This window comes from Gossypium arboreum, chromosome 9 (genome assembly GCF_025698485.1).
Source record: "Gossypium arboreum isolate Shixiya-1 chromosome 9, ASM2569848v2, whole genome shotgun sequence".
Classification (NCBI taxonomy): Eukaryota; Viridiplantae; Streptophyta; class Magnoliopsida; order Malvales; family Malvaceae; genus Gossypium; species Gossypium arboreum.
This window is the reverse complement of record NC_069078.1, coordinates 72,905,758-72,923,408: the sequence shown is the minus strand read 5'-3', so window position 1 is coordinate 72,923,408 and position 17,651 is coordinate 72,905,758. Positions and strand designations below refer to the sequence as shown.

At 37.4% G+C, this 17,651-nt stretch overlaps 1 protein-coding gene across 3 annotated transcripts; it reads left to right on the top strand.

The window, feature by feature from the left end:
• Window positions 1-10,761: 10,761 nt before the first annotated feature.
• Window positions 10,762-13,867, top strand: LOC108454504 (uncharacterized). 3 transcript variants are annotated; one of them, XR_001866729.2, is made up of 5 exons: window positions 10,762-10,994; window positions 11,227-12,217; window positions 12,740-12,835; window positions 13,083-13,149; window positions 13,474-13,867. XR_001866729.2 is itself a non-coding variant. In XM_053019291.1 (5 exons), the coding sequence occupies exons 2-5, from the start codon at window positions 12,016-12,018 to the stop codon at window positions 13,550-13,552; spliced, it is 357 nt and encodes a 118-aa protein (XP_052875251.1). In that variant the 5' UTR covers window positions 10,771-10,994; window positions 11,227-12,015; the 3' UTR covers window positions 13,553-13,867. The 3 variants fall into 3 exon arrangements, 1 of the variants encoding a protein (XP_052875251.1); XR_001866728.2 differs by having other exon boundaries at window positions 12,740-12,849; XM_053019291.1 differs by having other exon boundaries at window positions 10,771-10,994; window positions 11,227-12,139; window positions 12,749-12,835.
• Window positions 13,868-17,651: the final 3,784 nt, after the last annotated feature.

Here is a 17,651-nt window from a genome sequence, read left to right as displayed (position 1 = left end):
ACAACTCTACCCTCCTTAAAGAAATTTCGTTCTCGAAATTTACCTAATCCAAACAGATGAGGTATTGCTTGTTGCATCGTCTCTTCTAGCTCCCAAACTCAGAAGTTTCCCCTTCCTTAACTTGTTGAAAACGAGCGACCAAAGACTCATCGTTCAACTGTTTTTCCTTAATCTGATCCAACCAGTTGGCCTCACTTGCAACTCACCAACAGACTTCCATCATCATCTGAGACTCGACGAGCAAACATTGCTCTCAGATCAGATATAGCTCTACGACTTAGAGCATCGGCTACCACATTAGCCTTGCTTGGGTGATACTCGATCGAATAGTCATAATCCTTAAGCAACTCAATCCATCTCCTTTGCCTAAGGTTCAGCTCCTTCTGAGTCAACAAATACTTAAGACTCTTATGGTCAGTGTATATAATACACCTTTCTCCGTACAAGTAATGTCTCCAAATCTTAAGTGCAAATATCACTGCTGCCAACTCTAAATCATGAGTCAAATAGTTTCCCTCATGAGGCTTAAGCTATCGTGATGCATATGCAACCACCTTACCCTCTTACATTAACACGCAGCCCAAACCCACGTGTGATGCGTCACTGTACACAGTAAAATCATTCCTAGACTCTGGCTGAATTAACACAAGTGCTTCAGTCAGAACTTTCTTCAACTTCTCAAAAGCTTCTTGCTGCTTCTTAGTCCATACAAACGGCACTCCTTTCCTTATGTGTTTTGTTAGAGGTGCTGCCATCACAGAAAAACCTTCTACAAACCTTCTGTAGTATCCTGCCAGTCCTAGGAAACTCCGTATTTCTGACACTGACCTAGGCGACTTCTATTCCAAAATCGCTTCAATTTTCCGAGGGTCCACTTTAATCCCCTCAGCAGAGACCACATGTCCTAAGAAAGTTACCTCCCTCAACCAAAATTCACACTTGTTGAACTTCACAAAGAGTTCCTTCTCCTTAATACTTACAAGACTATACGAGATGCTCATCATGTTTCGTTTTAGTTTGAATATACCGGATATCGTCAATAAAGACGACTACGAATTGATCTAAAAAAGGTTGGAACACATGATTCATCAGATCCATAAACGCTGCAGGAGCGTTCGTTAGTCCAAATGGCATAACCAGAAACTCGTAATGACCATACCGAGTCCTGAATGTCGTCTTTTGGATATCTTCCTCCTTGACCCTTAACTGATGATATCCAGATCGAAGGTCGATCTTGGAAAATACAGAAGCTCCTCTAAGCTGGTCGAATAGATCGTCAATCCTTGGCAGTGGATACTTATTCTTAATCGTCAGTTTGTTCAACTAGCGATAATCAATGCACATCCTCATCGTACCATCCTTCTTTTTCACGAATAGCATCGGTGCTCCCCATGGAGACACGCTTGGCCTAATGAAGTCCCTATCCAACAACTCTTGAATTTGAGCCTTTAACTCCACTAACTCCTTCGGTGCCATCCTATACGGTGCGATGGACAAGGCGCCATTCCAGGCAACAAGTCTATTCCAAACTCAACTTCTCGATTCGGAGGCAATCCTGGAAGCTCCTCCGGAAAAACATCTTAGAACTCCTTTACGGTCCTAACCTTATCCACTGTCAGTCCCTCCTCTTCCGAATGACTTACAAATGCCAAATAGGCCTCACAACCTTTCCGAATCCACTTTTTGGCTCTTAAAGCCAACACCATATTGGGAAAATAATCCCTTCGCTCACCTATCACTATAACCTCCTCATCCTTTGTGGTCCTTAACACAATTCGTTTAGCAGCACAATCCAGAGTCACTTTATGCTTAACAAGCCAGTCCATTCCCAAAATGAGATCAAACTCTCTGAATGGTAACTCCATCAGATCTCCAGGGAAAATCTTACCTTGAGTTTCTAAGGGTACATTCCTAGACAGTTTGTCTACCCTAACCAAGTGACCCAAGGGACTTAGTACAGATACCCCACTCACAATCTCCTCAGAGCAGTCCAAGTCGTCCATAATCCATTCTGTGGCCTCCAACCAATATTCCGCCACATTCGGGGCTATACCAGACACGCCCTTAAAGATCTTCGTTCTGTTAGTCCCAAAGTCATTCAGAAATTGATCCCTGAATTTCGTTGCCCGAACTTGCTCCGGCAACCCTTTCCAGAACATGAAGCATTGCCTGTGACAAGGCATCATCCTCGGCGGCCCTATCATACGGCCCATTCTCATCCGTCGGTGGTGGTCGTGCTACTCCAGTGGGTATGTGTTCAGAAGACGAAGATCCAGCTTGAGTACTACCTCGGCCTCGACCACGTCCTCTTCCCCGAGTAGCTCTCGTACTCATATCGATTTATCTTGATTACGAATTTTTATGCATCAATTCAATATTCTAGTGTTTATTACAGATGTTTTATGAATCAGACAGTAATTCAAAGTTTGTTTTCGCAGAATCAAGTCTAGCTACGCTTTGATCTCTTATCGATTTTCCTATGGTTTCAAAATAATCCTATCTAGAGTATCCTAGTAGGGTTTCAAAGATGCATGATAATTGAAAAAATATTCAGAAGAGTTCAGAGTAATACTTACAGACTTGAGCCGGAGATTCGGAATGCAACCTTCTAAAGATCTAAATTTTGAAAATCGAGTTTTTTTTTTTGCATTCTTTATAAAATTTTCGTTTTCGAAAATCTTTATTTTTGTAAACCCATTCCACAGCCGAGTTGTTGCAACCTAGGCTCTGACACCACTAAATGTAGCACCCCAAACCCGGCCCAGAAGTTATGGCCGGATTTGGTATGCCACATCAAAAACGTTAAAAAAAAAATTTCCATTCTAAGTCCAGAAAATCGTACTTGATGTTCAAAAGATTAATTCATTAAGGATTAAAGTGAATAGAAGCTGTGCACCAGGTAGGAAACCGAAAAAGAGATGGTGAGTCCATCGGACTGCTTAAGTACCAAGCTCCCTTCGGATCCAATCCTAGACATGCATACCGCCATTGCCACACCTTAACGTCATGGATATTTCTAGGAAACCGATTTGATTAAGTCATTTTTAGGAAAAGTGATTAATTTTGGAAAATACTTTCATTGCGGAAGCTTTGCTTGTTGACGTGTTATTTTGAAATCAACTGTTGTTTTTGAAAACGCGCCTAAAGCTATCCAATTTCAACAGTTAAAATAAGTATTACCTATCTTAGTAATACATATTAAAACCATCAAAAATAATTAAGCGGCCTTATTACATTTAAAACCCAAAACTTCAAACGTAAATAAAAGGATGTCCAGTTCACGGAAGAAAATCAAACTTTCGAATCGGTGGCCACTCCAATTCCCTCACGACTCCAAGCCCACTATGGTTGGGGATTTCTGCGTGGATGAAAATAAAAGGGTGAGTTTGGGGAAACTCAAAGTGTAAGGAAAACCCATTCAAAGCCTAAGTCACTTAAGCCCATTGGGCCTAAGCCCATTCAGTAATAACATGGTATTGGGCCGAGCCCTTTTCAGACATAATAAACCGGGCCTTAGCCCTTATTCAGATAATGAGATGGCCCATAGGCCCATTTCAAAATACATGCAACATCAATAACATATGCAAACCCATTTGGGAGACTACTCAACCCACCAACCACTACACTCCACCCGTACCACCATACACTCCATGTGGAGAATAGCTCAACCCACCCAAATTTAACACTCCACAGCTTGCCTTTTGTCGCTCAGCTATCATAAATTGAGGCAAAGCCTCCAATACGTGGACAAGCCACTTTCAAGATTTCTTCCGTCAATATCCCAATCCCATGCATCGATAATAACAACATGGCATGCAGTAAATAACAACAGTCAAACATGCATTTAAGTCAATTTAACCCTATGGGTATTTCGGTAATTTATCTACTAGGGGTAAAACTGTAAATTTTCCACTTTTAAAGGTATTTCAGTAATTTATCTATTTTAGGGTTTTTCATGCATATTCCTACCTTTCACGTACTACGAATCACGATCGAGGGTTCTTACGAATTGGGCTGTTGGCCCATCATTCCAATTTTGGGCCATTAAGCCCAAAAATATCGAGGCACGTAAATCATGCACTTTGCGGTCCAAACATTGCAGCTTACCAAAACATAAATCGATTTACTTCACGAGCATTCGCACACTCGCAAATCTACAAAATACCGGTTTTCACATTTCGCTTTTCGGTTTTTGCCGATCTAGACTAAGAAAGAGGGTGTTAGTTACACACATTTTATGATGATATCTTGACGAGATCCACACACGAACCGCCTACAATTGGATTACTAACACGTTAATCTAACTATTCAAATACGAACTACGATTAACCCCTTACAATATTCGCCAACCACACCTACAGATCATAGTAAGCTTATAAGAAAACAATAAGCAACTCATTAACAAATTTTTGTCAATGTTTACCACATAATCATAATTTCACTGCAAGCTGTCTTCCTGAGCGACAGTCACTAAATCATTTATAACTGGAGCTACGAAACTCCAAATCAAGTTTCGTTAATTTTTATTGAAAATAGACTCATATATATTCTATACATAAAATTTTCAGATGTTTTGGTTTAGCCAATCAATACCAGATTTTTCTCAAAGTTTCCCATGTTTCACTGTTTGACTAATCTGACCACTCTTCATTACGAATCAAATTTCTCATTGTACAGAATTCAAAATATTTTCTTGTTTATTTAATTAGAAACTAGACTCAATAAGCTTTAATTACATAATTTATTCAGCTTCTAATTCATCTCCCACAATTTATGGTGATTTTCCAAATTCACATTACTGCTGCTGTCCCAAGCAGATTTATTACCAAATCACTCTTTCATACACCTATCTTGCATGCATGTTATTTAAACATGTATATCACCAATCAATCATCACATATCTATGATTTTTTACTTAAGCATAATCTCCATTTCATCATTTTAAAGCACAACATGTTAGCCGATTTTTCCCTTTAGCATCTAAGGCACATGCATGCTCATTTGTTTGGCTCAACTTCACATATCTTCCATTTTTCATCAAAAGAACATGAAACAACAACCATTTTCTTCATTTTAATTCATGACCAAATGCTCACAACACAACTAAAAATCAAAATATACTTCAAGAGTTAAGGTAGAATCAAGAAGAACTCATGAACCTCAAAATAGAAGCAAGGTACCAAGAACTTACCTTCAATTTTCCTCCTCCTAATGACCGAATACTCAAGAGCTTTCTCCTCTCCTTTCTCTTCTCTAACTTTCAGCTATGATGAACAAAGATGGACAAAACTTTGTTCTTTTCACCCTTTTCTTTTAATAAAACTTCATATTTCATCCATTTAATTCTTTAATACAAAATACATGAAATTCTTATCATGAAACATTTACCTAACCCATTATCATAAAACATTTACCTAACCCATTATCATGGAACATTTACCTAACCTATTATCAATTTGTATCAATTTGTACCATAAATTATGGATATCAAGTGCACATTTTGTCTACAACAACATGATGGCTGGCCACTTCATGTAAAATGGGAGGTTTGTCATGCAAATCCTCCTATTTTGCACTCCTATTTATTTGGTCACTTCAATTTAGCCTATAGCATTTTCAAACATTTTCACATAGGTCCTATTTCATAATTTCACTCACAAATGACAAAATTAAAGCATGAAATTTTGCCAACATTCACAGAATTCCCGAAAATTGGGGCGTTACATAAACGAAATGGTAAGTTTGTCTTTTTTCTTTGGACAGCTGTTATCTGCTTTGGCTGTACCTTTTTAACCTCCTATGACAGCAAGGAGGGTATTATGAAAAAACAAGCCATTTTCCTTCTGTTGGTTTTCTCCTCTCAACTTCTTCTCTTTCTCATTCTCTTCTTCTTCTGTTCTTCCTTTCTTCCCTCTGATTATTCAACTCAATTCACAGATAATATCAAAGGTATCAAAGACTTAACAATCTTGATGGCCGGTGATAGAGTTACCACAAGATTGCAAAAGGATATGGGAGTCATGCAAAAAGACATGGGACTAATGCTACAGGAACTCACTCAACTGCAAACCAACGTTTCTCAAATGGACACTCGAATAGAGTCTAGTTTCAAGCAGTTTCATGAAACCATAAAAGTTGACATTCGAACCAAGCTTCAAAATTTCTTTGACTAGCATGTGGGACGTGCGACTCCAACCACTCAGGTGCAAACATCAGACAAGGGAAAGGGAGTATTAGGGGTACGCCTCTTAGATTTCCACCAAATGAGTCTCTTTTATTGACACTATGGTCGAATCAAGTCATATGGCCATCCATTCAAAGGCTAGTACCTTCAACTCTATGGGAAGAAACTCTAAGCTCGATTACTCAAGGTTTGATGGGGTTGACTTCCGAGGGTGGTGGTCCAAATTAGAACAATTATTTGAAGCTGACGGTATAATGGACCAAGATAAGGTGGGAACTGTTATGTTTCATTTGGAAGGCAAAGCATTAGACTGGCACCATTTTTTCAGCCAAAGTCATGGAGGGATTCAAATGTTATCGTGGGACACTTATGCTCATGGGTTGCAAGAGAAATTCAACTCTTTCAACTTTACTGAACCGATGGCTGAATTGGGCACCCTCAAGAAACAGGGGTCTGTTGACCAGTTCCACGACCAATTTGTAAGTATTCTCAACCAGCTACACCTGCACAAACCTTACACTTTAAGCATATTCATCAGTAATCTTAAAGTGGAAATTGGCCAGTACCTTAGATTATTCAAACCTCAAACGCTCTTGGAAGCTTTCATGTTAGCTAGACAGGTCGAAGGCATTGTACCTACAAACATAGTCAAAAGGACTCCTCTGATGGGGGGAGTGGGGGTATTCTAAACCTTTCTTTCCTAACCCCAAACCCATCAGTCATGTTCCTACTTCTGGAGGACTCTCCCCAATCCATAACAAACCAAAACTACCTTTAAACATTCATCGCACTCCAACCAAGTCCTTATCCCAAGCCGAAATGAAAGATAGGAGAAAAAAAGGGCTATGTTTCTAGTGCGCTGCAACGTATACCCCAAGACACAAGTGTGTGAAGTCCCAACTGTATCAGCTAGTGGTGGGCTCTAACAATGAAATAGGAACTGAGGCCCTCAACTCACCAAGGGAATAGTTTCAAGACTGTCCCGAACACCTTGAGAATACAGAATCTAAAGTTGAAGCCATCCTTCCTGTTCTCTAATTACATGCATTATAGGGTTCCCAAGGGCATAAAACAATGAGAATTGCAGCTAGAATTGGGCACATTGATGTGATAATATTGGTAGACTCGAGCAGCACACACAACTTTGTTGACTCCAAACTGGTCAAGCGAGGTAACTTCGCTGTGGAACCAACTAATATAATAGAGATTATGGTTGCTGATGGTGGAAGTTTGTACACGAGGGGATGATGTCAAGCTATTTAGTGGCAAACACAAGGCTACAGTTTTATAACTGACTTCATGGTCCTTCCGGTGAAGGGTTGTGATTTGGTGCTAGGGATACAATGGCTACTCTCTTTAGGAGCCATCACTTGGAATTTCCAACTTCTCACTATGAAGTTTGAACACAAAGGCCACGATTACTTGCTTCAGAGTATTCCACCCGGAGGCTTACATATACTGACAGGTCACCAAAAGTCCAAATGCTTGTCTATGACACCACTCACTCTTTGTCCCATGATATTGGCTACCGAACAACACACCAAGCTGAAAATGACACCCGCATCTACTCCAACAGATTTGCAACAACTTTTAAGAGAATATGATGGCGTATTCCGAATGCCTGCTACACTTTCCCCTGTCAAACCACAAGATCATCGGATACCATTGCATGACGAGACAAAAGTGGTGAATATGAGGCCCTATCGGCACAATACAGTGCAGAAGACGAAAATTGAGAAACTCATCCTAGAAATGTTGCGTGGTGGAACCATAAGAGATAGTAACAACCCTTTTTCCTCACCGGTTGTTTTGGTTAAGAAAAAAAGACGGGAGTTGGCGCTTATGTGTACATTACCGCCACCTGAACCAACTAGCCATTAAGGATCATTTTCCGATACCCATCATAGAAGAACTATTAGATGAGCTTGGACAAGCTCTCTTTTTCTCCAAATTAGACCTTCAATCGGGCTATCACCAAATTAGAATATATAAGGGAGACATTAGCAAAACCGCTTTTAAAACACATGAAGGGCATTACGAATTTTTGGTTATGCCATTTGGCCTAACCAATGCATCTTCAACCTTCCAGGCAGAGATGAATACTATCTTCAAAGATTTACTAAGAAGGTCGGTCTTGGTATTTTTTGACGATATACTTGTCTATTCCAGCAGATGGACTAAACATATGATGCATTTACAAGAGGTGTTACAGCTTTTGAGGAACAACCATTTGTTTGTCAAGCAAAGTAAATGTACATCTCGCACTCAATTTGGGGCATGTTATAGCTGTAGAAGAGGTGAAAATGGATGCTGCCAAGATCGAGGGAGTTTCAAATTGGCCCACCGCTAAATCGGTCAAAGAATTGAGGGGCTTCTTAGGCCTTTCGGGTTACTATAGAAGATTCATAAGAAGTTAAGGGGTTATGGCTCGACCATTTCCAATTTAATCAAGAAAAACACCCCCTGGAATTGGACCGCCCATGAACAAGCTACCTTTGAAATGTTAAAGCAAGTCGTATGCCAAGCACCAGTTCTATACCTGCCTAACTTTTATGAAGAATTCTGCATTGACACGGACGCATGTGGTCAAGGGGTCGAGGCTATGTTACATCTAAAAGGGAGACCAGTGGCATTTTTTAGCAAAGGGTTAGGAGTGAAACATCAAGCACTATCCATCTATGATAAAGAAATGCTCGCGGTTCTCTTGGCAGTAAAGAAATGGCACTCCTATGTGGTTGAGAGAAGGTTCCAAATCAAGACCGATTACCAAAGTTTGAAATTTTTAGCTGATCGACAAGCTATTACTCTATTTCAACAAAAGAGGGTTGTTAAAATGCTCGATTATGACTACTACATCACTTATAAGAAGGGTGATCAAAATTTGGTAGCCGATGCTTTATCTAGGAAGGCCCACGAATTTGAGGGGCAGCTCCTTCAATGTGTGGGAAGCACTTCATGGTCAAACTTATAGAAGAGAGTGGTGGAATCTGCTTTAGTTAACCCCAAGCTACATCAAGTATGCATTGAGCTTCAAGAGGACCCTCAACGGCATCCAAAATACTCATGGAATAGGCAAGTATTAAGGGGAAAAGGGAAGGTAGTTGTAGGGAACGACATAAAAATTAGGAGGGACTTGTTCGATTGTTTCCACAGTAGCCCACTGGGAGGTCACTCGGGGACACACGCCACCAAAGTACGGATATCCGAACAAGTATACTGGAAGGGCCTAACCAAGGATATACAGAGATGGGTCAGAGAGTGCCCTGTTTGTCAACAGTGTAAGGCAGACCTTGCTGCCTCCCCTGGTCTCCTACAGCACCTCCCTATTCCCAATCAAGCTTGGGAGGCTATCAGTATGGATTTTATTGAAGGTTTACCTGTCACCCGCAACAACAACACCATCCTAGTGGTAGTTGACAGCCTCACAAAATACTGGCATTTCTTACCTCTCTCACATCCTTTTATAGCCATCACTGTAGCTCAAGAATACTTGACACACATTTACAAGCTGCATGGTATTCTTGAAACAATTGTATCAGATCGGGACAAGATTTTTGTGAGCCATTTCTGACAAGAACTCTTTAAAAGATTAGGAGCTAAACTTTGCTTATCAACAGCATACCACCTACAAACAGATGGACAGACTGAAGTTCTGAACCGGTGTCTAGAAGGCTATCTAAGATGCATGGTGAGTGAATGTCCTAAGGAGTGGGTGCACTGGTTACCTTTAGCTGAGTGGTGGTACAATACCACACACCACTCAGTAATCCACACCACCCCATATGAAGCCCTCTATAGCCAAGCACCACCCCTACATTTGCCGTACCTAGCTGGCTCTTCCAACGTAGCTACTGTAGACCGAAGCTTGCAAAATAGAGAAACCATGAGGAAGCTTCTTCACTTCCATTTGAAACGGGCTCAAGAAAGAATGAGACAGATTGCAAACAAAAAAAGATCTGACCGAAGTTTTGAAGTAGGAGATTGGGTGTACTTAAGGTTACAACCATATCGGCAACATTCACTCCACAAACTGAAGAATCATAAGCTCTCTCCTAAATACTTTGGACCATTTTCATGTAGAAGCCAAAGTGGGTCAAGTTGCTTACAAGCTAACCTTACCAGCCGGATCAAGAATTCACCCTACTTTCCACGTTTCTCAGCTCAAAAAGCACATTGGTAAGACACCAACTTCATCTATGCTACCTGTAATGGGGACTAATGGCGTCATCGACAAGGAACCCATGAGAATATTAGACAGAAGGATGATCGAGAAGGGGAATCAAGCTGCTACAGAGGTGCTGGTTGAATGGTTCAACACATTTCCAGAAGACTCAACATGGGAGGACTTACAAGAATTACAGTAGAGGTACCCTGCTTTTGATCCTTGAGAACAAGGATCCTATTCAAGAAGGGAGTATCTAATATAGACCAAATGGAGTTCACGTTTTCAAGTCTGCCAATTTTGATTTGTTTTTAGTTTCTAAATTGTTAGTTGTTAAACACTGCGTTTAGTTTAATTTCTATTTCAGTATATTGAGGATTGTTTAAACGAAACGGTAAATTTTGTCTTTTTGCTTTGGATAGCTGTTATCTGCTTTGGCTGTACCTTTTTAACCTCCTATGAAAAAACATGCCATTTTCCTTCTGTTGGTTTTCTCCTCTCAATTTTTTCTCTTTCTCCTTCTCTTCTTCTTCTATTCTTCCTTTCTTCCCTCCGATTATTCAACTGAATTCGCAGATAATATCAGTTTTCCAGTTCAAGGTTGAGTACCAAAAGCTTGGGTATACAAGCTTGTCCCTTTCAAAACAGGTATCTTATTTTGTTTCTCATGATTCTGGATACAATTTCTCCTTTGAGACTTCTCTTACTAGTTATCTGGAAGAAACTTACAATAGAAATAGTTCTCAAAAATCAGTATAGGAGAGTGACTGATAGTGATTTATGTAACTAATATTGTTTTTCGTAATTGCTTTTGAGTTTTATCACATATCATGGAAATTTTTATTTTACAAATAAACTATCAAAACTTTGAATTTTGCAGATTCCAGTCAGGCCATATAGACACAATGAATATGAAAGATTCATACCAACTGCTGATCCCTACTATGGATCTAAGGGGGGCGCGGAGTGATCATCCCTTTAAGTCAGTAGTATTGCAAATGAAAGACAAATCATGTCTTTTTCTTAAAATGAAAAAGAAAAAGTAGTAATTTATTATCTGAGTCCCAAATCCTTAAGATGAGTAAAATGCTTGTATATTTAGTAGTTGTTCAATGCAGGCACAGGCAAAATTGAACAATATTTTTACAACTAGCCTGATTTTAGTGATCTAATTATGGTTTTAGACCCTTTATTATGTTGAAATTTGGGATTCAGTTTTTTTAATTTTATTTGGCATAATTTAGTCTTTTTACTTTTATAATATTTTTGGTTGACAATATTTTTGGTAGGTTCAAATGGCTAATAGTACATCATTTAAAAAAGAAAACCTATTGAACACTATTTATTGGATTTTTTAAGAAAATAGGCATGTTTATCAATTTGAATTTACTAAATGGTGTACTCTTAACGTTTTGGCCAACTATTGGTATAAGAATTGGTATTTACTGGTTTTGAACTACAGGTTTTCTCTCTATGTCTCTGTTCTCTATAGTTTAAAAAGATTTCGACTTGTTAATAAATTGTTAATAGATGATTAGAACCGAATTTCAATTTAATATATTTAGTTTTAAAAAACTTTTCATTTTTCTTATTTTTGGCATATAAGAGAATTTTTTTATGTAATAACTTCTGTGAAGCTAACATTATATCCTACTAATGGTGGTTTTTTATGCAAACCACACACCATCCACTCCGAGGTGGCGTAGTGCTTGCCGCTTCCTTCGTCGCCTGTTTCCTGTGGTGCTTCGGATCTGGGCTTTGGCTATTTGACGACCCGGCTGTTGAGCTTCTAGGTCTTTAAACCGACCTCAAATTAAAGCTCAGGCTAGTTGAATTGCTGATCTACTTCACTAAACTAACGTTTCATATCTGTAAGTGTTTAAAATTCTGGTGAATTTGAAATTTTAGCTCAATTTTTTAGTGTTTTCTCAATGCAGTGAAATCTGAAAGAAAATATTTGGACTTCTAAGTCTTTGACATTGTTATTAATTATATAAGCTTTATCTCTTCTTCTTCTTTTTTTTTTTTTTTGAATAATTTGAATTTATTGGTTAAAGCTCCCACATAGTTGCTATTTGATTTAATTGTTGTTCAGAGTTCGCCGTTTTCTATATTTTCTGTTCAAAATTGTTAAAAGGTAAAATTATACTCGTTTGAAAGAACGATTTATATAGAGAGAGCATATACGATTCTATCATTTATGAAAAAGATGAAAGTAAAATTATGCGTTTTATGTTAAATAACTGTAATTTTGACTTTTCAGAAATTTTTTATTTTTTTTCCCATAAACAAAAGCCAAATATAAAAAAAGTAACAAACAACGGAATATTAAATGATTAATTATGCCAATCTTAGGTGTAAGCAAGTGATTATATTTCTCTTTTTTGGTGCAGGAATCTTAGGGATGAGGCAGATTCAGTTTCGCATGACCATTTGGAGCCCTTGGAACTTCATGCACAAGTTCTCTAATACAACCCTGCAACATTTGAGTATGTTACCCCTGGTAAACAAAGTATTCTCGTTTCTCCTGTTCATCTTATCTGATGCCCCTAATAAATGGAAGACAAAAGGAATTGAGCCAATGCATGATAGTTCTTTCTGATATATGTAGATGGGGAAGTCCCTTTACAAAATTAGAGTGTGATTTCTAGAGAGATCACTGAATTATTTCATTAGCTTATTGAAGCCTTTGTAAAATTTTGCTTGAATGATGTCTGATAATAGTAGCGTTTACAGATATGTGGGCTGTTGGTGCTATATTAGCGAAGCCTTTTACTTCATCTCCTATGTTTCTTGGTGAAAGGTGATTTATTATTTCTGAGTTTTTCTTTTTTTAATTTTGGTGGACAATGATGTAGATTAAGCCAACCCTTTTGTGCTGGCAATTATATCTTTTCTCACAGCATAAAAGCATATAAGCAATGCAAATACTTTGATTTGCAACATTTATTCCATAAAAGCATACAAGCATACAAGCCAACACTGTTTATGATCTCTCACCTCATGCATAAAGCTCATATTAACTTCCAATGGATTGTTTTCTTCAAAAGTGTATTCTCAGTCCTTTTGATCTTAAAGGGAATGCAAATCCAGACAAAGTTTTAAGTTTTTGATCCGGTTTGTACAGGATTGGTCATTACACAATCCCTAAAGAGATGAATGAAGTCGGCAATTGGCTTACAGCAAGGTTGGGGCTCGAGGGATAACGCTAAATATAGCCAAGAGTCGAGAAGCAATAAAGGTGAAAAGAGAAAAAACTGCATATGTTACAATTAGGTAGTAAACAAAATGGATTGTTAGGGTATATGGTATACTTGGATCTGGATATATTTCACTACTTGGGGCTACTTTTGTAGAAATAAGAGATCAACAGAGTTTCTTGGAATTAAAGTTGCAGTTTCAAACTGTATTAGCTTTTTTGTAGTACAACATCAATATCAATGTCCGTCGCCTTAGGTGTTTTTTTATTTGTTTACTTTTTTACATTGAGTTGAATGTTAGTGGTATACATTTCAGCTAAATGTTAGTGTATTTTGATTGTTGGATCGATTTTTGTAGTGAATATTCAATCTTTATTTTAATTTTAATTTTATAGTTTATATTTTTTTCAGTTGTATTTAAAGCAAAATTCTTATCATTATTCACTGTAAATATTTATAAAAATATATTAATATTGAAATAATAAAAAATAGAAAAAAATTGCATTATACGTGTCTATCCCAATCTTTTTCAGGTTATCTTAGACGGGTTTATCCTAACCTTTTTTAAAGGTTACCTTAGATAAGATTTATCTCAACCTTTCTAAAGTTGCTTTAAACGGGTCTATCCCAACCTTTTTTAAAAGTTGCCTTAGACAAGATTTATCCCAACCATTTTAAGGTTGCCTTAGACAGGTCTATCCCAACTTTTTTTAAAGGTTGCCTTAGACATGGTCTATCCCAACCTTTTTAAGGTTGCCTTGAACGGGTCTATTCCAACTTTTTTTTAAGGTTGCCTTAGACATGGTCTATCCCAGCCTGTTTAAGGTTGCCTTAGATAGGTCTATCCCAACCTTTTTTTATAGGTTGTCTTAGACAAGGTCTATCTCAACCTTTTTAAGGTTGCCTTAGACGGCTCTATCCCAATCGTTTTTAAAAGTTGCGTTAAACAAGAACTATACCAACCCTTTTAAGGTTGCCTTAAACAGGTCTATCGCAACCTTTTTCAAAGGTTGGCCTTAACTAGGTCTATCCCAACCCTTTTTAAAGGTTGGCATTGACTAGGTCTTTCCCAACCCTTAAATAAGGGTCGGCTTATGTTGACTTATGGCAACGCTTTTTCGAAAGGGTCGCGAAGCCTATGCGAACTATACTATAGACAACCTATTTGGAAGCGTCGAGAGAAGCGTCGCGATACCTATGCCAACCTTTTTTGCGTCGTCTTAGGTCAAAAAAAGTGTCGCGGTAGGGTTATTTTGTTGTAGTGAATAATAAGTGTAATATTAAAACGATAGGTAGTTATCTCATTTTGGGGTATAATATAAAAACGACTAATTACATTTAAACATAATGCATGTAGTGATTTTAAAATGGTTATACTGGATAGAATATTTAAATGACATATAGTAAGTGGATAAAGAAATGCCATGATAATATCAATGTAGCTATAATAATAGTAAGAATATTAATCCATGGTATAAAATAAATAAAGTAAAAAATAAAAATAAAATAAAATGCTAGATACCTTATGACAATTATAAACGTAAATGATACGAGAATGATAAAAAATGACAAAGCAAAGAAAATAAGATAATAAATAATGATAATAAATGAACAAAATGTACAAATAAAAAATTATAAATAATCTAATTTTGAAAATTTATAAAATGGGATAATAAATAAATACATGAACAAATAATAATAAAATAGTAATAATAATGAAAGCATAGATATAAAAAATCGAAGACAGAAATAAAAAATTTTAATATATAAAAAATGACGAAATAATAAATAAATGAATACAAGGATTGAAACAAAAATAAATAAATAAATGAATAATATATAAATAAATGAGTAAATGAACAGATAAATGAATAAAATAAATGGAATAAAGAATAAATAAGCAAGTAGATAAATAAATAAATAACATAATTAAAATAAAAAGGACTTAATAGTAACTTAAAAAAATTAAAAGGATAAATTGAATAAAATAAATAATGTAAGGGCTAAAATGTAATGCGTGAAAATATGCGAGGACTAATTAAGAAATTAACCCAATCTTCTGGACACGCGTCCCTTCTTCAGGAGATCAACGAGCCAGGGACTAAATTGAAACGCGCGAAAAATTTAGTGGCCAAATCTATAAAAATTAAAAGAAAGGAATTTGGGCCCTATTGTAAATCATCCGAAAAGCGGAAGTGCTGAAAGGGTAAATAACCCCTTCGTTCAAAAACACGCGGATCCTATGCGAGCAGGTCAGGTCGTTCCGGTTCGGCCTCAAAACGACGTCATTTTGGGGCGTTTTGGACATTGATGAAACGACGTCGTTTCACCATGCCTATTTAAGTTTTTTTTTTTTCAAAAAAAATCATTTCAGCCTTTTCCCTAAAAAAAACCCCCAACCCATTTTTTTCTCTGAAGTAGTTCAGAATCCGACTAAAGAGTCGCCGCTGGCCATCGTGGTGGCCACTGGTCGCCAGCAATAGCACTGTCGTCCACGGTGGCCGAAAAGATAAAAAGACCTTTTTTTTCTATTTTTCGAGCTTTCGAACCCCAAAAGACATCGTTTTTCATCGAAAACGACGAACCTCTGCCACCTACAACGGCGGAATGCGAAGGATCAAGTAATTTCTACATTTTTTCTTTGTATTTTGTTTTTTTTTTTATAAAAGTACAAATAAGAGCAGGAAAAAAATAGAATGAATACATAAAAAAAATTTCACCTTTTGTTAGAAGATTTGATTTCTAATTTTTTTGTATTTTGATTCATTGTCTTTTTTTTTTACAAACTGTTTGTTGTGGCCTTATATAGCCGATTATACACTGTATATTCTACTGTTGCTTGCATGTTTGTCTTTCTTTTGCAGGTGATGGAGTCAACGGTGGCAGAGTTGGTGGGGGCAGGCGTTGACGTGGTGAGGTGGAGGCAGCAGTAGCATTAGGGTTAGGTTTTTAGTTTTCTGAAAAAAGAATTTAATATTGTTGGCTTGTAATTTGGGCTTAGGGTTTTTAATTTGGGTCATTGGGTCTGATATTGTAAACGGGCTTTGGACTTTGGACTATTGTTATTTTTATTTATTTATTTATTTTGTTTAGTTTTTGTCTGGGCCCAGGCAAATTGGGCCTATTACAGCTACTCCTCTTTGCTCGTTGTCGTGTAACGAGAATGGAGCATAGACTTTCACGAAGGACCAATTTTGCCTGTCCTCGCTGAATCGTGACTTCTTGTTGCTCTTCTTCTTCAAGTAGCCTCATTCTAACCCACTACAACTTTCAGGGGTATTGTCATTTTAATTTGCTCCACTGCAACTTCAGAGATATAAGATTTGTAACTTGTAGCTTTAATCTATTCCACTGCAACTTCAGGGAAATAAGATGTACTATCTTCAGTCTGCTCCACTACAACTTCAGAAAGATAAGACTTATAACTTCAACCTTCTCCACTGCAACTTTAAAGAGATAAGGTTTATAGCTTTAGTCTGCTCTACTGCAACTTCAGAGAGATAAGAGTTAATATTTTCAATCTACTCCACTGTAACTTCAGGGAAATAAGATTTGTAACTTCAACTAGTTCCACTGCAACTTTAGGGAGATAAGGTTTGTGACTTCAATCTACTCCATTACAATTTCAGGGAGATAAGATTCACCATGGTAGATTTGATCCGACCTACTACAACTTCAGAGGTATAGGATTTGTGACTTGTAACTTTAATCTATTCCACTGCAACTTCAGGGAAATAAGATTCGCTATCTACTCCGCTGCAATTTCAGGGAGATAAGATTAGCAGCTCCAATTTGCTCCACTACAACTTCAAGGAGATAAGATTCGCCATAATGATTTCAATCCATCCCACTGCAACTTCAGAGGTATAAGATTTATGGCTTCAATCTTTGATCTACTCCACTGCAATTTCAAAGAGATGAGATCTGTGACTTCAATCTATTCATTTGCGACTTCAAGGAGATAAGATTTGTGCCTTTAATTTTCTCCACTACAACGTCAGGAAGATAATATTCACCATAATGACTTCAATCCATCCCACTGCAACTTCAGGGGTATAGGATTTGTGGTTTTACTGATCTGTTACATTATTCTCTTGGAACATGA